Here is a 22,471-nt window from a genome sequence, read left to right as displayed (position 1 = left end):
ATGGTGGTGATGATTTTCACACAGCAAATAGCTCGCACGGAGACCACGGTGTGGCTCTATCGCTTTTGCTGGTTTACTGCGGCCAGCTTATTTACACACTGCAAACGGGCGAACGACGGTTGCGATAAGTGACGAAAGCTTTGGGGGAACGTCAACTTCGCTGCACAGTCGTGTTGTTGTCAAAGCAGTGCGCACAGGGTGACTCTAGCAACCGGCACTGCCGACCGAACGGCGCAAAACGGCGATATTGTTGGGAGATTTTGGATGCGAATCCGGTATGTACAGAACAATTATTACAAGGCAGTTAATTATTTAGATACCGGTAAAAATAATTATATCGAATAATCTAACTGTCCCCTTATTCGATTTGGTACAAAAAAACATTGTGTCGTATTTTGTTAAAGACACGTGATTAATTGTACATCATCCCATAAATGACTCCTAGGCCTTTTGATTAATTTTGCGAAATAATCAATATTTTATTAGCTATAAATCATCGGCAATTCCAAAACTGTTACATTAACACATTTCTCACGATCGCTGAAGGGGTTAAACTACTGCGACGAACGTTATCAGTGGGATGCGCGATCGCTGACATTGACCTGCGTGAACCTCTATATACACTCGATAGCGCCCCAGGCCTTGCGCTCCATTCTTCATTCCATGCTAAGGTTACACGAGTAAATCCCGCAGGACCGTTGAAACTTTGCTAGACGTTAGTAGTGTTTGTTAGTAGTGAAGCAGAGCAGATCGAAACGATTATGTAGATTATGCAAATATTTTCACTTTTAACTAGGCCAGTTGGTATTGGTATGTGGAACATACGATGGGTAGGAAGCAGCTTTATTCATTATTTTTAACTATCGACTAGTGGGTTGTTTATGGAAGCTTACATTCAAATACTTGGCACGTGGGGCAGAACCTGTCTGTCCTTTACAATAGCTACTGGAATCTAGAATTTCGCAGCACGGACCGTAACGGTGGCCGGTTTTCGAACGGATTCGTTCGGGGCATCGGTGGACTATAGTTGGGCGTCGGTAAGTCCCCGTCACTGTTCAGCGGTCCCGGGTTGGTAAGGTTCAACCCGGTGGGGCGTAAATTAACGGCGGCAATTCCGTTGTTATTCACGTTAAAGCTGTTACGATAGTTGAGCTCCCGCGCTACTTTAGCCGCGGCAACATCCCGCCGGACGACCGTGTTCATGAAGTTCTTTGGTGGTGGCGGTGGCGGGATTGGCCGATTGTCCATACGTTCTTCGGGTTCGTTGGACTGCGGTCTTGCCAGTGGTTCCAGCGTACGGCTAATCACTACGGTTGGTTTCGGTTCGAACGTACGTTGCTGACTCCAGTCCGGTTGGGGTGGTACGGGCGATTCTACCGCAATGGGCCCTTCACTGATCCGTTCGAGTGGTCTCCGGTACTCAGCAGACGGGGCTGGTTGTGCAAACGTTTGCGTTCTAGGTTGACTGTTTTTGAAGGAATCGAACAGAACTTATGACTTATGAACACAGGCTTCCTGGAGAAAGTACATTGCTAGCACCACTTACTTCATATCGTAAGCATCGATTGGTGGACGTCGCATCGTATCACCCTCCGGTACGTAACCTCCATTTGCAGTGCCGCTGCTTTGCTGCGAATGAATGAAGAAAAGAACGATGGTAAATGTAACGTCGCTGTGTACCCGACGTCTGCCATAATGATTGATCGCCGATAACAGCAAAAGATGTGTTAAGTCGGACGGCTTTGATGCTTTATCGGCTGTTACGGCGATGCTATCACACGCGGACGTGTGGCAGTTGCGTTACTTACCTTGCGACGCATCTGGTTGTAATCGTATATCTTAAACGTTTGCGTAAACATGAAGATCGCCAGCGAAACATTGGCAATCCAGAAGATCCAACCACGGAACGCCATCACCATCATAATGCCGGAAACATGCGCTGCGGTCGCAAGCACCTGTACCGAGGGTAGCACCTGTCCAACTCCGAACGGATACTCGAACAGTGCGTGCTGTTTGTGAACGAAAAACAGAATTCCCTCTACATAAACTATCAATGAATAGTTTTACAAGGTACTCACCACTATCGTATCGTAATCAATGGCAAACAGTATACCTAATGCCAGATCCAGCACACTGATGATCATGGTTATGATGATCCATATGTACAGGAACACGTTTATGTATCGCACATACTTTTGTCGTGCATCTGTAACAAGAAAGTAAATTTTTACCTATTGCCACATTTCCTGTGTAAGGATTCGCTCGCTCTTACTTGTGAGTAGTGTCAGTGCGCTGATGCCCCAAAACAGATGAATGATCAGATAGACCCACACGAACGCATGCACATCTCCTGGTGGCATTAGGTTTAACGGCTGTACCAGTGACATATCAATCAGTGGAATATCGGGCTGGTCGCAAGTACCTGGCAAGATTTGTCAACAATCGGAAGCAAGGAGGGAAGCAAGGGGGGTGAATCAAATATAAGTGGATTCTATTAAGAGCTTTACAGGCTACCGCGGTTTGATACTTGATCATTGTTAACGTGCAAAGTAGTTATCAAACAGAAATGCCATAAAAAGCCAATTGCTATGAAGGATATCTTATAATTCTGTAAGAATGCCGTATCGGGGCATGTTTGCTTGAAGATTTTTTTTCTAAGATTTTACATTTTTAGTCATTGTGAAGGTTCCATATCTTTTATGTAGCACAACACTTATCGGGTTTTTTTTGGTTTGGTTAGCGTATTGCAACATGCAAACAGACATAAAGAGCATTCCTTCATCCGTCCACCAGGTTTCACTTTGTGTGGGAAGCGATAAACTCCGACTTCGTCACCGGGTTTCTTTTATCGTTCCCGGAGAAGGATTAATTGAAAGATTAAATCTTATCGCAAGCTTGCGTATTTATCGTGTTCGCATCGAAGTGAATCAAGGGGAGCCAACTCTTGCACACCAAAAAAAAATACAGTTTACAGCATTCCATTAACGATTACTCAGAATCGAATTTGTGTCATACTCAGCAAAAGTATATTAGTAGTTATGTTACGAACGGACGAGCCGTAAGAAAATGCTTAACAGCTATTTCACCGTCCTGCAGCACCGCATAAACCCTTGTCTTATAATTTAGATAACGCTCGGTCACAGAATGGTGTGGCTGCTTGCGGAAAGCGATTCATCATACACCGCCGAACGAATGGGTCTCCGAATATAGAAGGCTTCTTCTTCAGTGTTGCGCGTGTCGTACATGTGGTGCAACTTACCTCGGAAATAGACGTTAAAGAATGTTAACGTTAGCAGCGATCCCATCGTTTCCGTTTGGCCGGAAAAGTCGATATCGCAATAATAAGCGATGATGCCGGTAATCGCAAATCCGATCCATATTAGAGATTGAAACTTAAAATAGGAGAGAAAACGAGTGTATCACGATTTAGCTTATTTTCATTATCACATTCACCGCACCGTAAAAGTGCCAAAATCACCTACAATGCTAAACACACCAGCAAAGATGGCGAAGGGCCGGAACACATTATACGTTGGCAGCGTCATGTTTACGGATCACGCTTACATTCACTTAACCGAAACTGGGAGTTGTAAAATTGGTATTAGAATCGACTTATTATTTTTCTTTCAACTTGCTGCACCAAATTCTATCGCGTGTGACTCAACGAGACATTTCACATTTTAAAGCGCCCACAGTAAGAAGGGTTCCGAAAACGTTGTGACACCTCGTAAAACGGCAATAGTGGCGTGACGTTCACACCTGCCCATCGACTGGTCAGACTGACTGGTAAGTTAATATTTGTTGATCGAGACATCCACCAAACTTCTTATCTGTTGTGCCGGTATCGATACTACGATAAGGGAACTCAACGTCGTGCAAACAGCGAACACCGTGAGAATGGTTCGAACCGCTATCGATGCTGGGGGGTGAGAGAGTAAACCGAACGGACAGCTGAATCGGGTTACGCATTTTTAGCTCTAAAGCTCTATTGTGATGATACTCTATCGCACTATTAACCTGTGGATGAGTTACTTACCATTCGGAACATGATTTAATCTCTGAACATTTCTTCAGTTTAATGTACAGAAAGAAAGTGGTTGCGAAAAAAATCCTTTCAAGAGGTCTTCCTAAGGTAAAAAACGATGTTTTTAATCGGTTTCTTAATGACACACTGATAAGCTTATTGAAATGAAATGGAATTTTGATAAATTTGCCTATGTATATCTCGGAACGACTATCACATTTATCACTAATATGATTAATCTAAAGACTTGTTCAAAAACGCTTTTGACAGCGTTAATTAAAGGTAATTAAAGGTTAATTTAAATTTCACATAGGTAGTAAAGTGATTTAAATTAATTTGAAATGTACACCATAATGAGTAAAACCTTCTGAGATAACCGTCTTGCATGTTTGAAATTTGTTAAGCGCCTAATGTATGCAATTCGCGTGTCAATTTGTTGCACACTGGTTCAATCTGGTTTGAAGTAAAGGACAAAATACGTAAGCAAAAGGCATCGGATTATCTGTTGTGTCTCTATTGAAATGTTGGACAAACATTTTTGTTTTGTAATATTTTGAGCTATTTAAATTATTGGCATAAGGCAAAACTAGTTATGATCGTAGTAATATACTAGTCGGTGTTCGTTTTTTATGTTGTTTTATGTTTAGGCGTGCTAACGCCTGGAAGTATGCAAATACAGGTAGTCTGCGACCTACGCACTATTATAGCGCGAAGGCAGATATCCTTAAAAATCCGCGTAATTCGAATCGCGGTGCAATTTCGTTCGTAATATATGACACTCTTCAGATCCGACGATTACAGAGCGTCTTGGAACTCGGACATGCTGTATCGCCGTTCAAATGCCTGGAGGAGAGTTGAACAAATTCAAAATGTTTGCATGATTTCCTATCATCACGTTTTCTCACCCCGGCTCTAAACGCTTAGCAATTGTCGCGTTTGCGAACGCGAATCAGAAAAATTTTGTGAAACTCCATATAAAAAAAATTGTGAAAAGTCGCTATACGTGTATTTTCAGCGAAAAATCGCGATTCGAAGCGCGACTTGACGCCATGACAGTTTTCTGTAATAACAAGGTAAACATGGCAATAACAAGGTAAACAAATACAAATTAAAAAATTAAATATTTTGAGTGTTTTTAAATATTGTAAATTAAATTAACAAATCGAGTGCTATTTATTTTTTAAAAGTACGCAGGATTTGTATATAATAATTGTGAATGTCAATATTATTTTTAAAACAGAAGAATCGCTGTTAATTCAAAACAAAAATCCCATATCGTGGACAAATGCATGGCTGCATTGGTTATGAATTTATTACTTGTATGTTGAACTTTTTGTACAAGATAAATTAATTAATAATTAATTAAATTAATTAATTAGAAAAACTATTAAAGTTTTAAAAAAATAGAGTTAAAAAATATTACATAGTCCACAGCACAGTGTTCGATCCCTTTTGGAAGCTGTGTTATGAATCGTGGTTATGAATACCTGTACATATATTGATGGTAGTTTGGAAGCTGTGTTGGACTTGTGGTTATGAATACCTGTATATTGAGGGTACGGTGACGGTCATGAAATTAGAAAGATGCCATACACGTTTGATTACCCGTATTCGAAGATTTTTACCTTTATGCTACTCGAAGCTGTCGATCCCAATTCTGTTTTGCCCGGTGTATGACGCGGTGGGCAAACACATCTTCGTTCACCTATTTATCTTGTTACAATTCCTTCTGGCTACTGGAAAAAATTATAACAAGATTTTTCAGCGTCAAACACACAAGAAAACAAAACGGACAAATCTGCGGTACTGTTAGCAACAGCCGTTATTTGTATCACAGGAGTCAGCAGCATTCTGCCACGAGCTTTCTTGATGGTACATTGTTTTGAAACATCGTCACTGGGCTTAAAAAACTTGCCTTTCTCATCAACTTCATCCAAACAATAAATTTACTATTATAATTTTTTTTGTTTAAATTAATTTAATTTAATTCGAAATTAATTTCCCGCTACCGGCCAGATTGAAAACATAAACAAACCTTGCACGAGAAAACTTAAACAACCTTGAAGTCGCGCCGACAGTCGCAAAATTTTTTGGGAAAACTGTGCTACGATTGTCGCGTTCGCAAACGCGACAATTGCTAAGCATGTAGGCACGGGGTCACATCCAAAGATGCAGTAAGCCCGTCCAGGAAAATCTTCAGTTCCTGGTTTGCAAAAAAGTCCAATATTATGCCGGAGCGCTTCTGGTGTTTCAAAGAAAAACGCCATCATTCAAGTCCCATAAGTTATCTGGAGCTGCTCGGTGGTGTATGAGATAAACACGCCAGTTTTACACAACAGGACCCGGGATCAAATACCATATGGACCGTACCCCTGTAGCAAGAACTGACTATCTGGGTACGTGGTAAAAACAAGTTTAGTAAACCCGAAATGGCCGGCATGACCTAATAGGTCGTTAGGTCAAGAAGAAAGGGAGAGAAAAGTTATCTTGAATTGAGAATAGGCCTCAGTCACTTTTTTAATTTATCTATTTTAATATCAAAGAATAGAAGTATGACTTCCAGCAAATGAAGCTTTTATGGTTATGGTTAAAACTAGCCTTGTTTGTTCTTTCCATAATGTTTGCTGATGTCTCTCTGTATCCTGGTATGTAAATCTAGGTATGAATTAGCTCTTCCAAAAACCCTGGACTAGTCTCACAGTATTCGCTCGCCCTCACAGTATTCGCTAGATATCGAACTCGATGTCCCCAATTTAGCCACATTATTGTGTTTAGAAGTGTGGTAAGAATAGCAGCCAGTCCTTGAACCTGTAGGTGGTAGTTTATACTATCCGCAACCACAAAGTAACACGGTAATTCCTGTAGAAGCTGGATTTCTGTGTCGTATCGTAGCATTACCTTGGCAATGAAGGCGAAGAGATGAGTGGTTACCGAGCCGTCCGGAAACCCTGATCGAAAAACACATTTAATAACAGTTTATTATAACCCGTATATTTTACTTTAAAATGCTCGTTTTACACATCGACATGACGGCTTACGCAGCGCATACGTATCTCCACTCTTTTTTTCACACTCTCGCTATAATTTTATCACCATTTTCAATACTATTGTTAACGCTGTTTCTTTCGGTGTGTTCGTATACTCGTTTTCCTTAAGATTTCACCAGTCCACCGGGAGGCTAAGCCTCCCTGGGTCGTGATTGTGTTGATTTGCTGCACATTATTGCTACTATGACTAAAGGCGTGTAAAATAAATGGTCACATGTTCCGTGACCATCTCGCGCTAAAGTACAGTGTCTTTCGGGCTTTAAACAAGATAATAGAGATATTTACAAAAATAACAGCCAGCTAGCAGCTGACCGAGGGCGAGCGGCCCCATTCTAGCCTCTGTGAGCCCCATGGCGGTAAATACTTAATCCATGTAAAGCGATGGAAGCGAATTGTGACTAGTATTTGTACTCAGGTCCACTCCACTCTGTAGAAAGAAAGTGAGATGGCATTAATTAATTTCCACCTGGCATGTTACATTCCACAAGACACTTACTTCCTTCATCCGTTGTCACGCTGGACCGATCGTCCGGAAATGCACCGGGCTTAAGCGTTGGCAGTTGTTTCTCCTCACCGGGGAATTCTTTCTCCTCCGTCAGTGTGGATGTGAATCGTTTGCTGGCCGCTTTCTTCTCGTCCGTTGCGGGGAAGTACGACCATGGTAGTTGATTGCGCACTTCCGGTGGTGCCGTTACCGAACTTCGCGGACTGTTGCCCGATGGTGGCCCGGCAAGGTACGAGAATGGTGCCGGCTGTCCCGGCAAATACGAGAAACGTTTGTCCGTGTACGGATCGACTGTTTGCTTCACGTGCAGCGGCATAGGTACGGTTGGTTCTTGTGCCGGTGCTGGCAGGTACGGCAAGCTATCCTCCCGGAAGCTACCATTATCGTACGCATCATTCAACGGTTCCACCGTGCGCCGTACGTTCGGATCGGAGTGAGGCAACTGCAGCTGATTTGGCGGTGGCATCGGTGGATAAATACGAGGCAAATGTTCATGCGCTTGCTGTTGATGAACAGTGGGTTGCTGCTGCTGGGGAGCTTGATCGAAGTAACGTGCCGTAGCGTTGTGCGGTTCTTCCATATCCACCGGTGGGCTAGTAGGATGCATCACCTGCCGTGGTTGCATCGATTCATTGTACGATGGGGCCGGTTTGTTTTCTTTCCACAGCGTCATCGAGAGACTGATGATGACGGCCAGGAAAACGAGAAACATAAACCAAAACAGTACGGCTTTGCTGAACGCAAGCCACATGAAGAGGGACGGTGCGATATAGTAGATATCATCCACCTGCCCCAATACCTGCCGTACGATACTGTTGTCGTCCAGTTCCAGTAGGTCTATTACACCATCAAGATCCTGCCAAGTGGAGAACGGCAAAAATCGTTAAAAGAGAAAATTGCGAGAAAAAAGAAAACAAAACCATTACCGTACCATGACATTGATGAAATCGATCAAATATGTTACGAATCCGGTAACATCCAGCGCTAGCACAAGGAACATGGCAAGAATCCAGGGATAGAATCCAACTACCACGCAACTGCGGCCCAAGCATGAAACGCACATCGTACCTGATGGAGAACGATAGTAAAACACGTCGTATGAAATCGTTTGTTCGTTAATAAAATCGAAAGTTACCTACCGAACAATAGTACCGTCGTAACGGCCAATGCGCCATGCAGTGCTGCAGCTACGATGGCAAACACAAACGTACGCTCAACGGCATCGGTCGTTTCCGGGAATGGAATAGTAACGTTGACGTTAATGCCAAGATACCGAAGATCAACCGGGCCACACTCGTCGGCTGCCGCGAGGGGGGGAGAAAGAAATGGAACAGATTGTAATGCTAATTGGGTGCAAAACTGTTTGTCTCTTTGCGCGCAATAGAGGTGATGCTATCGGTGTAACAGTACGATCATAAAAATGGAAGATAATACTTACAGCGGAAGTAAAACAAATAGAGACCGTACGTTTCCTTCGAATCAGTCATGTCGATCTCACAGTTGTATGCCAGTATTGCTGTCGTAGCTAACCCAGCCATTAGCAAGGAGAATACCTATAAAGGAAAGGAAACGTTTGAACAGTTAGAACATGATCAGATCGTTTGATAATGTGTAAGGTGTACGGAGATAACGTCAAGGAAACATATCCCCAAGCATTTTTTGTAGCTCGAGGGAAATAAGATGGTCCAGGTTTATTGCATTCATTATCTCGATGGAACACATTTTTAACACACAATAGCATATTGAATGGCATATTTCTGTAACAGAATACATGCTACACAATGTAACGTTTTCATTTCGGTTGTTGCGCTCTATCAGGAATCGCTCGTACGTGACTCATGCTGTATCAGTATCAGCGACTGTTGCCTGCAATGCATTGTGTTTTGTGCTGTCTGTTTGGATAACAGCGTCCACCAAAAAAGTAATAACAATAACCTACCCAAAACTTCATCCCAAAGCGGCATAACATAGACAAACAGGTTGAACGAAAGATTGTCACCTTTAACTAACTAACCAACTTGAAACCTTTACTGCTTGGGTGACAAATTTGCAACCACAAAGGAATGAAGAGAAGAAAAAAAAGCGCCGTGTAGTTAGTTTTATTAAAATTTATCCTGCTATTCCACCACGTTGCGCCACTCGGCACAATCGTAAACGTGCAAAGATGCTAGGGAAAGGCCACCTTTGCGTGATCAGTACGGTAAGGTGACTCCCTTCGGGGCGGTAACGGTTGTAAACAAATCCTCTATCGGGTAGCCAACGAGGCGTTAATGTTTTGCCCACCGAAACGCTCCGAAACTCCACGTGACGTTCAAAGGCTACAGCCAACAGCACGGGAGGCGGATGATATTTATGGCATATCTTATGGCAACGCGGGCGAAGCTTGGGGTGGTTTTGGTTTTATACTTCGTTTGTGTACTATCTTCACTTTTCAACAAACTTCACTCATTTCTCCTCAATCCACCCACGTTTGGTGTTTGTTAATGGCAGGATCGTGGGTGCGTTGCAATAAAAGAAAGTGCTGATGATGTAATGTAATTAGATAGAGCCCCCCGTGGTGTGTTTCTGTATTATGACCTCCATATGTGAAGGTCATTATACAGAAAGAAGAGTTTGAAGACAGTCTTCTGGCAGGGAAAAACCCCTTCTTGGTAGGATTTTATCACGCCTGGTAGTGGTGATACGATTACGAACACAGGATTAAGTGCGCTGGACAAATTATTCACATACCGAAGAAAAAGGAAGGTGTAGACAATAGTATCAGCTTAAAACAATGAATGACTGATTGGTAGGACCGGGTTGATAAGGATTAGCAGATGGTCTGGGGAACGGAACTAGCGAGAGAAAGAGTGAGAGGTGTTAATGAATGATGATTCATGTCCGCGATGAACTTGTACACATCTAGCCCTTGGTTATGCGTCAAGGTTTCTGTTTTAGACCTGTTGCTCTTATCGATACTTTTGGCAAGATAATGCAATAATTCAGTGCCACCAATACTGTTCCGTGGGTGTGGAGGAATGAATTGAAACGATATAAATAATTCTTTGAGAATTATTTTGAATGCTTGAATATTTAAAAACATTAAGCAAAATAATGTAAATATAAAACAGTTATGAATTAGCCTATCCTATCCGGACCGTCCCCCCGTAGCAAGGACTGACTATCCGGCTACGTGGTAAAAAATAAGTCTAGTAAGCCAGAAATGGCCGGCGTGACCTGTAAGGTCGTTAAAAGCCAAGAAGAGATGAATTGGCATTTTGCAAAACAATGTGGCTCTTTAATCCATAAGCTGACCCATGTTCGAACTGCTGGTGGTGCTCTTTAAAAAGCATGTGAATTGAAAGTGGAATTTTCGCTCAACTTGTTCTCAGAAGTAAGGGTAATTATAAAAGAGATAACGACTTTTGTTGACAGCCTATGCTGATGGATCTGTTTAATCGGCGATCTGGTACTGGACAGATTATGTTACATTTTAATTTCTTTTTTTTTGTGTTGGCTTCATTCTGTCTATTTTATGATTTCGAAACGCGTAATCCATCAAACCCTCAATTCATAAAGAATATACACCAATAATCACTGCCATAATCGTTATCTTTCCTCTGGCTAATCATTGGCCATCCTTTATATTACAGTTTTTTTGTTCGTTTCCTACTCAACGATAGCTTTCAGCAATGCGTCATTATCTTAAAAAAAAGTCAAATAAACAAACAATTGATTCTTATACGATAAGAAACAAAAATCAACCCTGTATCCACATCCGGGATGGCACACTCAGGAAATGACTTGTATGATGCATTTTCTCACCCACATCCGTTCCAGATACAGAAGCGAACGAACGAACTAAACTACCCTATCCGAGCGATCGATGATCTTTCATGCGTGACAACTTACCAGCGTGATCGTGCCTATTACGAACACGGTCATCCGTGGACCAAGTCCACACAGTGTGCAGGAGAATCCCATCTTATGCCGGCCACCCTGATTATCTCGTAACGGATGATTCTGCCGCTGCAACTTCAATCGAATGCAGAGGAACGTACGGTCGGGTTCGATCGGAAGTTTTTTGCTTCACTCGTTAGTATGATTGAAATTATTTTGTTTTCTATTTTTCTCCCTTTTCTCGCGTTCGGTAAGGAAACAGTATGACCCACCCTTAAGCTTTGGACACTTAACTTGTTTGCGATGTATCACACTTTAAAGTAGAAAACTTCACCAAAACTTCCCCATAAATCACGACCGTTTCACTACGAAAAGTTGTTTAATCTTTTACCGCACACAGTAAAGAGAGAACTTTTCGTTCGTCCACAAACCGTAACCAGAACGCAAAACCACGAACCGTCCCGGGACGCGTTACCACATTTTCTGACCGTACCACCGCGCGAAATGGTCCGCAGAAGCCGACCCGAAAATGCGCGCACCCTGCGCCAGACTGTGTTAAAACAATAAAACGTTCCGTAGCGCGCCCTCGCAAGTCTCCCCTAGTCTCCCCTAAAAGGCCTAGTGCTTTTGTGGGCTGTATCAGCTTCTGGTGGCTTTTTGGCTGATTAGATTCGAACAAGCCTGGGGGAGGGAGAGTAGGTTTTTTGTTCGTATGTGCGGTGAATCGTGTTTGTTTTTATCCCGCCCCGTAGTAGTCCCCCCAAAAAGCACACTCACAGCTATCACCACACGCACTCTCGTTGAGGGTGGCGTTGAGCTTTGCTTTTCTTGTGCGTTTTTCTTTCTCGGCCGGTCTGTCTTCGAGAGGGTGGTAACTGATACTGTGTAGGTGCGATTGTCCAGTGGCAACAGACGGCAGGTGTGGATGTGTGTTCAGGTCACGAACACGGCCAGATGTTGATGATGATGGAGCATCGTGCAATCGTGATCGCACCAAACACCAGTTGGTTTATTCCGTAGCGGATAAGCGGGTTGATAAGGGTTGATCGTTCAATTGCGCACTGATCACTGACGGAACGGTTACGGTGCGATGTATCCGGAACTCGATGTGGCTAACAACTGTCGCTAATTACAAAAATCTCCACTACGATCGACGACACTACCGGCTCGGTGCGACTTTACTTATCAAGTGTCCCCGTGTTACTGTGTGTGAGCGCGCGCCCGAGCGAGTACGACGATTTGTCATCAGCGTTCCCGCGTGTGTACTCGATTTTGTCCACCAACAGGTAGGCTAAAGATAGCCTAGATACGAGGTGTGCGTGTGCGCCTCTAGGGGGGGAAATGGGAGAACTGTTTGCATAGTTGCCCTCGCAACACTATCTTCAACCCCCTGTCACTGTACCGTTTTGCAGCAGGGGTCGGTTGGTGCTTCACTAGAGATGTTTCAAGAGGTGGACACACATGTGCGTTAGTAGTTTACCGGCAAAGGTAAAGCCGATGCGCACACATTCAACCTGCGAGATAAGCTTTCAGGGGTTTGGCTGTGTATGTGCACGTACTACAAACTAGCCATAATGGGTTTTAAGGTCCGGAACGTCCCGGCCCGATATGCATCAATTACGATCTTTCTGACAAACACGCGCCCGCGGAGGTCAGTTTTGGCCATGCTTGAAACTATGATTGATGAAGAAGAGACTGCGCGACGAACATTCGATTGGAGGGATTGCGTGTGTAACATACGCGTACGTGTTCCAACCATTCCGGGTGATGATTCTTTTATTTCTTTTCAATTCTTTCCACCTTTCCACCCCAATCACCTAACATTAACCCACCCAAATGTGGTAGTGGAATGTGCTCGGATAAGGGAGGCCGGGAAACATTAGATTTAGCCGATCGGTGAACAACGTCCACACACCTACGCGAATCGATGAGGGTGGTACAAAAACTAAATGCAATAACAACAACTTGGAAAAAAACGGGTCATTAAACGGTTTATATGACAGTGCTGCAATCGTATGATTTGGTGCAAGCTGATCATACTATCGTATGCCGCGATCGTGTCGGAAATAACTTCCAATACTTGCATAACAGACTGGTTCCCACCACCCCCTTTGGGCTTCCGTACACGGTGGACATGTTGTACGTATCTTTTCCATGTCAATTTATTAGGTTGGCGCGAAACAGTTTGCGTTTTGTTTTTTTCGTTTTTGCGCTACAGGCACGTTTCTTATCGCTAGTGTCCAATCCCCTATTCGATTGTGCGATAAGGTGAGTTGTACTGTCCGTGAGGTATCTTTTGTGATATATTGATTCTCGTCAATGGCCAATTGTAAAAGGGGTTGACATTTTCGCACTACATCCAGATTTAATTAAAGCAAAAAATAATCATTTTTAATTTTCTCACACGCCATCTTACAACTGTAACTGCCTCAGTAAGGTTGATTTGTTTTTTCAACATTAACAACGTTGAGCAAATAGTTCCTTGTGAAATAGGACCGGCACATTGTAGCTTATCGGTTGCTCAACAACGGTACTATTACTGACGTACCATAGGATGCGATAAGAGCTGATATGATAACCGCGAAGATGTTGCTGCTACCGCAATCCGGACAAGTTTTATCTTTCTCTTATTCGTATTCCACTTATTCGCAACCACTCCACAAACCGGCCACCAATTAACCTGTTGACGGAACTATTCCAAACGGAAGGAACTGACCCAGGAAGGAGTGGGACACTTTGTGCGAAACGCATCGTGAAAGTAACAGCACTAGACGATTAAGACCGGATTTGGTTTCCTGTTCCGATCGAGCGTCATCAAGCGTCCGGTTCGGTAGCATCTAAGCAGATACGAGCATCTAGTATCTGCTTTAGGCTTGGCAAGGGAAGGGCAAATGTACATAGCAAAAGAGTGTTCTTCGTCTTGTACGTGTAATGATTTTTTATAAGCATACAAGTAATAAAATACGGGTCAACATACGGTTGTAGCGCATAACTCAGTAGTGATCACGAAATAAAAACATGTTTGAAAAATTCCACTTACGATCAATGCATATCAATATCGAACAACTTTATATTTTACTGTAGTTATATTTATTTTGTTAATTTTATTTTGTTAAAAAAGATCTTTCAAATTCAGAAGCTCTTCATTATTTTAAAAAAATGCTTAGAAAATTCGTAATAAATGCTTAGAAAAAAGTCCGATCGTTGTGTAAGATACCCACTGTGCGCACCATTGACAGTTCGAACTCAACTCTGTAGAGGTGTAAACTTGAGCAGCGAAAGGAAAAACGTAAACAATCAACAGCGAACACAAATACTGTACAAAAATAAGTTTACATTCTACAAATTATCAGTCAAAACACTCCACACACTAATGTTAAGCAGTTTTCACAAAAGTAAAACCTTTAAAGTACTAACAAAATGAAGTGCGTCGTACCGGGTTGTGATACAAACGATAAAGTCGTGAGTTACACATCCGTGTTTTACGTAAAGTACGCTACCGATTGTGTTTTGTGTTGTAGATGATGGGTGTTTGCTCTTCTAAACAAAACTTCATTCATGCTTTCGCTTTTCAGCTTACCCGACGATCCGATCGTACAGCAGCAATGGTTTACTTTGCTAGAGGTAACGGATGCCGATCTTATGGAAGCACTATCGCACGGGGAGGTCAAAGTGTGCAGCTGCCACTTTGCTGAAGACAGCTTCGTCCACCATCCTGTGCACGGGTATCGTTATTTACCATCCACGGCAATGCCTACCATACTGCCTTCAAGACGAGAGAGTGAAGCGATTCCGGATAAGGATAATACGTTAGATTATTTCTTCGTGTATGTCGATGAACCATCCAGTATCGAACAGATGCCATTAGATCAAGCGGTGGAGGCAAACGAGCTTACTGCGATTGACGATCTTAACTCTGTAGATAGTACGGGGTTTGCTGCTTCGAAACATATTAAATTGGAAGAAGATACCGAAAAAGCACTGGAAGATAACGATGACGAAGAAGCGATTGAGGAGATCGGTATAGAGTACGCGAATGGAAAATATTATTTTCTCAAGTTAGACGACGATCCTCCTGCATCCGACAACGAGGCACGTTTATCAGAGGTGGAAACGAATGAACATGACGAACATGATCCAGCGAAGCCATCGAAGGAGGAGAATGTTGATACGGTAACCGAAATTGATGAGGATGAGGAAGTAAAAGCAGATGGTGGTACAATCAATGAAACCGATGGTACTGATGAAGCGTCCAAAGATATAAAGGCGAACGACAGTAGCAAGAGTGAATGTATAAGCACTTATAAAAACGAAGTGCGGTTGAAAAAATCTAGCAGAACATCTTTGGACGAAGAAATTGATTTCAAAGACACTAATCCGGATAGTACTGAGATGTATGAACTAATACCACTAGCTGTAGATGAATTTAACTCATGTGATGAGTCGGACGCTGAGCAGACAGACGGAGATGTGCAGAAGCAGTACGAAACATTAAGCGAGGTTGAATATGGTTCGATTGAAGCACTGGAAGATGTGTCGCTGTGTAGCGATGGCAACTGGAAGCAGAAGAAGCACAAAAAGAAAGATGTAAGTCCGTCATTGGATTGCCAACCCGGTTCTGAGTGTATGTCTAACTTTATTTATCATTTTATAATCAATTACAGAATTTTTTCTGTGACGATTGTGGCAGAGGATTTCAGTTTAAAAGTTTGAAAGAGCGGCACATTCTAACACACACAAAGGAGAAAAAGTTCAATTGTGAAGTGTGTGGGAAAGGGTATGCATTGTAGAGAAACAAATCGTTATTGTCCGCAACTTAACTTGTGCTTCTTGTTTTTTCCTTCTTTTTTTTGTACAGATTTGGACAAAAAGTAAATCTCACCATTCACATGCGGATTCATACCGGTGAATCTACTCCGAAGAAGTTCACCTGTCAAATTTGTCACAAAAAGTGCGCCCGATTGAGTGAACTGGAAGCGCACCGGGCATCTCACTTTAGACGATTTCCACACGTGTGCCCACTCTGTACGGAGCGCTACTCGGTTTCGACCGGTTTCTACGAACACTTCACAACGGAACATCGAGGTGAAATGACACTGAGTGAACTGTTTGAGCTGCTTTCACAGAACGAAAATAGCTTGGTGATTTCGGGCCAGGAACCGGCGAACATTAAAAACGACAATGGATCATTCGAGTGTACCGTGTGTGGCAAATCCTACCGGCTGGAGGTTAGCTTGGAGCGGCACAAACGAAAGATGCATATGAAAATTTTCTCCTGTCCCCACTGTACGCGCAAGTTCCCGTACAAAAGTCTGCTGGAAAAGCATCTGCCGTTACACACACTGGAGAAACCATTCAAGTGTCCGCATTGTACGCTTTCCTACACGCAGCGTGTCAATCTAAGGATACACATTGAGCGTAAACATGCGGAAATACATTGTAGTAACGAGAACTTGTTGGATAATTTTGAAAGCACTGGCAAACAAGTTAAGCGGGAGAAAGCGGTGCGACCGCCACAGAGCCAGCCACAGCCACAGACGTACGATTGCGAGAAGTGTGGGAAAAGGTTTCCACGGAAACCGTCACTGCTGCTGCACCTTGCGGCACACGGAAAGGATACGAAGCCGGTGACGTTCGATTGCGATGCGTGTGGCATCTCGATGTGCGCGCGCGTTTCACTGCTTCGGCATCAGTGCCGTGTGCACGGTGAGCGGAGAAGTAAGCAGAACGTGCTTGGCAATTTGAAACTGCGAAATGTAACGATTGTACCGGCTAATGACAATCAGTACGTGGAGATCGAAGGTAAGATTAAGCGCCTCTACGTAGCTGTGGAGTTTTGATTAAGTGATTAATACAACATTTTCTTTTTTTTTCTTTGCCTCCAAACAGATGAAACGGACACTATTGTGGAAGATTATGAAAGCGAATACTAGGCCAAAAGCAACTAAGCTGATGCACACAAGTGCCGTGGGATTAAATCTTACCCAGACAGAACTCCCGCAGGTAAGGGAGTCACTTCTGCGAGTGCGTGTTGGTGTTTTTTTCCAAAATAATGTAGTGATTGGAAAGCAGGTGGGGTGTAAATAAGATCATTTTTTTTATCTAGATATGTTAATGAATAATATCATACGGTATGAATCAGTATTTAACAGTTGTTTTTTTCATAAGGAACGGTTTTATCAGCGGTTATCCTTTATTCAAATTAATCAACATCTGCCTCCGAAACGTTTCACCAATGTATCAAAGTATTGTTTTGCGTAAAATAGCTAGGTTTGAGTTCCATACTTTTCTTAGATCCAATCCAATGTCAATTATTTAACTTTCTATAAGTTCTTATGATTGTGATATTCAAGGAAGAAGGAAATAAGGCATACGTCAAAGCGTATACTTTTGTTTGCTTTTATTAATATGTAAATCCATATAACGCTATCACTTTACAGCAATGTAGTGGTAAAAAGTAGCACAGATGGTATAGAAAAAAAAAACAAAACAAATTAATCAATGGAAAACAAAACACATTCACTGTCCAGTAGCCACCTTGGTTTTCGCTTTCCTTCAAAAGAAGGGAAATCCCACCGATCGTCGATCGATCGAGGCACTGCGAAAGTAACACAGCTATAACGGATCGTATACATTTAGGCAATGTTGCGCGTAACCTTCCGGAAGTAGTTTTGCATCTGTTTCATCCGCACGTCCTGCAGCTTACCGACCCGACCCATCAAACGTTCGTGGCGACAAATTTCGCAAAAGTTGCGCGTCACCACGTGCATCGGGCTGCGGTAGTAAACGTCCGGATTGCCATTTGTGCTGTTCTTCCGGTGAGCCCACATGTGCAGAATTGCCTCGACAAACGTGATAACCAGCGCGAACAGCTTCGGCGTCATAAACAGCAGTGGCAGAAGGAAGAGCAAATGTGCGGCGGTACCATTATAGCCGACCGTGATCTCCTGCGAAAGGTGTGGTGGAAATAGAATAAGAGAAATGAAGGTCAGTATATGGGATGTTAAGGTGCAACCGATCGAGTGCGCATTAGTCTACGATCTAGCTAAACCCTAACCATGCTGAATCCCTCTTTCCCTCTCTATTGCTACGTTCTAACACAAGAAACAAAAGAAACACACGTCGTTCGTCTTCTGTACCTCTTCCGCATCAGCGTGTAGGCTCGTATGGGCCTCACATTTTCATCCATCGCCTGGAGTAGCCTATTTAGCCTAGAGTACAGAGTGTATGGATGTCATTTGACAGGTACCTCCTTCATCATCGGTATCATCTTTTGCTTGCACGCCATCATGGCACAGCCGACGCTCGGCACGGCCGCTACCGGTGGGGGCCGCCGCGCAATGATACCACACTGGTTGCGAAGGTACTGCTTCGGTACGTGAAACTTGGAACGCCGCCGCCGCGAACCGGCCGGCTCTGTTGGATCGCTGCTCACTTCGCCCGTCTCCTTGTCGAGGTAGATACGTTCCCGGTCGTACCCGCCGACCGTACCGTACTCCATTTCACCCGTTTCGAGGTTCAGCATGACGGTGGTTGCACTAAAATGATACAAAGAACGTACGAAACGAAACGTAAAAAAATAATGATCTTGTGTGTGATCTTCTGATTGAAAGCATTAAAGCCATCATCAACGCGAACGCTCAAATGATTGATTGCGCGAAATGCAATTTGTTTGCGCTGGCTGGCGTGTCTCTTCCTTCTTCAGTTTTCCCTTCAACCAACCCATTCATTACCGATGCGCCGAAATTCTAAGCCAGGCGTAAATTATGCAAATGTCTTCAATTACCACCGCGACACGATCGGGTAGGGAGTAGTGACGATTTTGGTCTCGGTCGTCCAGAAACCCCCAGACACGAGACCCGGTGTGCAAGCAAAAACAATCCAATAAATTTCCATCAATTCTAACAACCCCGAATCCTGGTGGGGGCAAACAGTTTGGACCTTCGCTTGGAAGAAATGAAACTTTTGTGCCTGAGTAAAGCTACCACTCTTCGACACGGGTCGTGATTGACCCGTAAAGTATAAATTTATGTGCAAACTTGGTATGACGTATTTTTTTTGTAGTTGGTAACTTGGATGGATCTGTTCTCCTGGTGGAGGGATCTACGTTACGGTGGTGCAAACGTTACGCTTGTATTCATCAATTCGACACTAATCAGCAAGCGACGAGAGGAAGCAGGAAGAAGTCCAGGTCTTTTTTGAACCCTTGAACCTAAAGCGTACCGTACTGGCTGGCTACGTGTATTCGACGCCGTGGCCTTGCCAATGGACAATTGGTTACGGTAATGATACGCAATGAAAATGGGCAATTATTCTTATACATTGTGGTATGAGATATTTTGGTGCCCCATAGTATCTCTCCTATGGTTTCCACACAAACGTCCAAGAATGTTCGTGATTGCTTTTGAAAATATTTGAAAAAAAGCAGAATCTTTTGTTGGTTGAGTTCCTTACGATTTTGTACTACAATTAAAATATTTTTACATTTTAGGAAGTAGGAAAAATTTCTTACTGCACCAGTTGACTGAAAATGGTGGCATGATACGAACGTCACCTTATATGCCCTCCTAATGGCTGTTGCAATTAACAAACGCCTTCTACCCTGGGATCCAACAACAGAGAACACACTGCAGGAAGAGTAGTTCATTCTCTACGAATGGAATTGCTGTTGGTAAACATCGATTAACGCTCATTTGGTATGTCACGTTGAAGCGAATTGTTCATATAAATCGGGTACTATAGCAGATGGGACAGCAAAAAAAAATCTCGAGATGAGGAATCTCGGGCTCCGCATGTATCGCATGAGTTAAAGTACGCTGCTATTATAATCTGCAGTTTTTAACCACGCGGCCAAACCTCATCATCATTTGTCAAAGAGGAGGGTGCACAGAGGCTAAAAATGATCATTCTATATCTACAAGCCAACAGATACATATTGTGCCGCATTTGTAAAATATGAAAAAAAAAAAACAACAAATAGTAGCACAAATTCAATGCTAATCGGTTTGCTGCCGTTTTTGCCGCTTTATGATCAACTAGTGTGAGATGAAAAGATGTTTATGTGACACGTGCTGATGAAGCCCTCCCCCGGGGCACAGGAAATATATAAACTTTTTTAGATAAAGTTGTAAAAAAGATAGCTGCAAAAATGCATTTAAAAAAAGCAATTTAAAACATGTACGTGTGTGTTTCAGGAAGGAACATGTATTTACATTCGTTAAGCTTATCAAAACGAGAAGAAACAATTTTGTTTCCTTCACACTTCTGTGTTCCTTCCGTCACGTTAAAGTTATTGTTAAATTAAACTATTTGTCCCACACCTGGTGGGATTTCCGTGGGGAAGTATCACGCACCTAATCTTTCCGCGCCTTGAACGGGATTGATTGATACAAATTAATCGCACACGAAAATAGTATCCAAACAGAACAGCAGCAACAAAATAAACGAAACTAAAGCCGGCTTTATCGGTTTCGATCGATCAAAACCGATCGCTCTACGCAGCACGATTGCAGTATACGCTATGGCAAACCAAATTTAATGAAAAGAGGAACAAGCCGCCCGCAACGAGACGATAAGATTTGTTCAATCTTCATGTATCCCTGCTGCGGGTGCGATACACCCAACAATCGGGCCTTTTTTTTGTACGGGTACCCCGGGCGCAACATACATGAGGAACATGCTTATCTACGCGAGATACGAAGTGAATACCCATAGTCGTTAGGGGCCCTAGAAACAACGGCTCGAACCAAGGGGAGTTTAATCATATTATGTCTTTGCTAGCTCTTTTTTGCTATTGCTCAGATTTTGGCATTTGATCCATAATTAACTATTTTGTATAATTGTGTGAGTTGTCCATCGTGACCTTACCAGCAAGTTCAAGGGACATGCAAACCTGCAACAAAAAAATATCAGAAATGATAGATTTGCAAAGCTGTGTTTACTTTTTGCTGTAAATGTTTTTACTTACTATAAAGGAAGACATGACGCTTTACCCCCAAATTATAGACATAATAATACTTCTGGTATTGTCAAAAGCCACAAGATTCGCTTATTACACGGCCATTAGATTCCACACCCCAGCGAAGCCACTGCTTGTGGCGGTGTTGTCCCATCATTACCAACATGTCTTACCTGTTTGTCTGATTTGTGTTTTTTTTTCTCTCTCTCTTCCTTCCCAAGAGGACTATCCGTTGATCGTTTTGCAACGGGGGGATTTTTTTCTTGTTGTTGCTTTGCGCTGTCCTCTCCAAAATCGACTTCAATTGTGCTGTACACCAATAACCGCAACACGCAACTCAAGCGCCCAAAAATCGTGCTCTTCAAACTCAGCCCAACACCAAAGTGCTGCTTCTTCTGTGCTGTCTCGTTTGTGTGGTACGTTGGTCGTGACGTCAGTCCTTTACACGCGTCGCGGGACACACGGAGATACCACAAAATGTTCGTCCGAAAATCTTCTCCGTATCTAAAAGGGCGTTCGCGCCTTCTGGTTAATGATCGCGACCGATCTTGCTGCTAATGCTGTGGTTGTCCGTAGTCTCGCGATCAAGTGTGCTAAAAACTGCGCAACACAAAACAGTGATCTTGGGTTGGGTGTGTGCGCTGGGGTGTGTCCGCGGAGGGTGGTAATCGCCGGCTTGCTTTAACAACCCCCCTGACGGGGTGGTAGACGGGGTGGCAACGGTCGATATTGTTGAAACACACAAACACACACTTACGTTACGGAGAGCGTTACGAACAAAATGGCACACTTTTCAATCCAAATACGGTGGCGAACCAATCCTTGCCTCCTTTTTTTTCACCTGATGCAATCCGCAGGTTCCTTGGATGAGGTAGGTTTGTTACTTTGCTGCTGCTTCTGCTGTTGCTGCTGCTCAACCAAAAATGTTCGGGTCGATGATCAAGTGGACACGTTTACCACCTTCTACTCCGATGGGTCTGCTAATCGGCAATCCGGATGTGCACTTCACATTTTCACCATACGTTTGCGCGGACCCAACACCACAAAACACGCTTTAT

At 43.2% G+C, this 22,471-nt stretch overlaps 4 protein-coding genes across 6 annotated transcripts; 1 reads left to right on the top strand and 3 right to left on the bottom strand.

Moving 5' to 3' along the window:
* The first annotated feature begins 159 nt into the window (after positions 1–159).
* On the top strand, positions 160–17,599 carry LOC125769376 (zinc finger protein 33B-like). Of its 3 annotated transcripts, none has more exons than XM_049438072.1 (5): positions 160–275; positions 15,031–16,042; positions 16,120–16,232; positions 16,314–17,257; positions 17,345–17,599. In XM_049438072.1, the coding sequence occupies exons 1-5, from the start codon at positions 265–267 to the stop codon at positions 17,386–17,388; spliced, it is 2,124 nt and encodes a 707-aa protein (XP_049294029.1). In that variant the 5' UTR covers positions 160–264; the 3' UTR covers positions 17,389–17,599. The 3 variants fall into 3 exon arrangements, with proteins under 3 accessions (XP_049294029.1, XP_049294028.1, XP_049294030.1); XM_049438071.1 differs by lacking the exon at positions 160–275 and adding an exon at positions 13,531–14,946; XM_049438073.1 differs by lacking the exon at positions 160–275 and adding an exon at positions 13,533–14,377.
* Positions 802–4,919, bottom strand: LOC125769389 (uncharacterized). The gene is made up of 7 exons (XM_049438111.1): positions 3,483–4,919; positions 3,260–3,392; positions 2,273–2,422; positions 2,079–2,206; positions 1,809–2,009; positions 1,547–1,629; positions 802–1,465 (listed from the first exon to the last, which is right to left on the bottom strand). Exons 1-7 carry the CDS (start codon positions 3,543–3,545, stop codon positions 943–945), a joined length of 1,281 nt encoding a protein of 426 aa, XP_049294068.1. The 5' UTR covers positions 3,546–4,919; the 3' UTR covers positions 802–942.
* On the bottom strand, positions 6,539–12,941 carry LOC125769386 (uncharacterized). Its single transcript, XM_049438106.1, has 6 exons — positions 11,468–12,941; positions 9,015–9,129; positions 8,716–8,877; positions 8,508–8,644; positions 7,568–8,432; positions 6,539–7,498 (listed from the first exon to the last, which is right to left on the bottom strand). The coding sequence occupies exons 1-6, from the start codon at positions 11,537–11,539 to the stop codon at positions 7,470–7,472; spliced, it is 1,380 nt and encodes a 459-aa protein (XP_049294063.1). The 5' UTR covers positions 11,540–12,941; the 3' UTR covers positions 6,539–7,469.
* Positions 17,600–17,830: 231 nt separating the features above from the next.
* On the bottom strand, positions 17,831–21,724 carry LOC125769400 (uncharacterized). The gene is made up of 3 exons (XM_049438123.1): positions 21,587–21,724; positions 18,705–18,993; positions 17,831–18,402 (listed from the first exon to the last, which is right to left on the bottom strand). Exons 2-3 carry the CDS (start codon positions 18,978–18,980, stop codon positions 18,091–18,093), a joined length of 588 nt encoding a protein of 195 aa, XP_049294080.1. The 5' UTR covers positions 18,981–18,993; positions 21,587–21,724; the 3' UTR covers positions 17,831–18,090.
* Between the last annotated feature and the right edge of the window lie 747 nt (positions 21,725–22,471).

The sequence above is a fragment of the Anopheles funestus genome, chromosome 3RL, assembly GCF_943734845.2.
Source record: "Anopheles funestus chromosome 3RL, idAnoFuneDA-416_04, whole genome shotgun sequence".
NCBI lineage: Eukaryota > Metazoa > Arthropoda > Insecta > Diptera > Culicidae > Anopheles > Anopheles funestus.
This window is presented reverse-complemented; position numbering and strand designations above follow the sequence as displayed.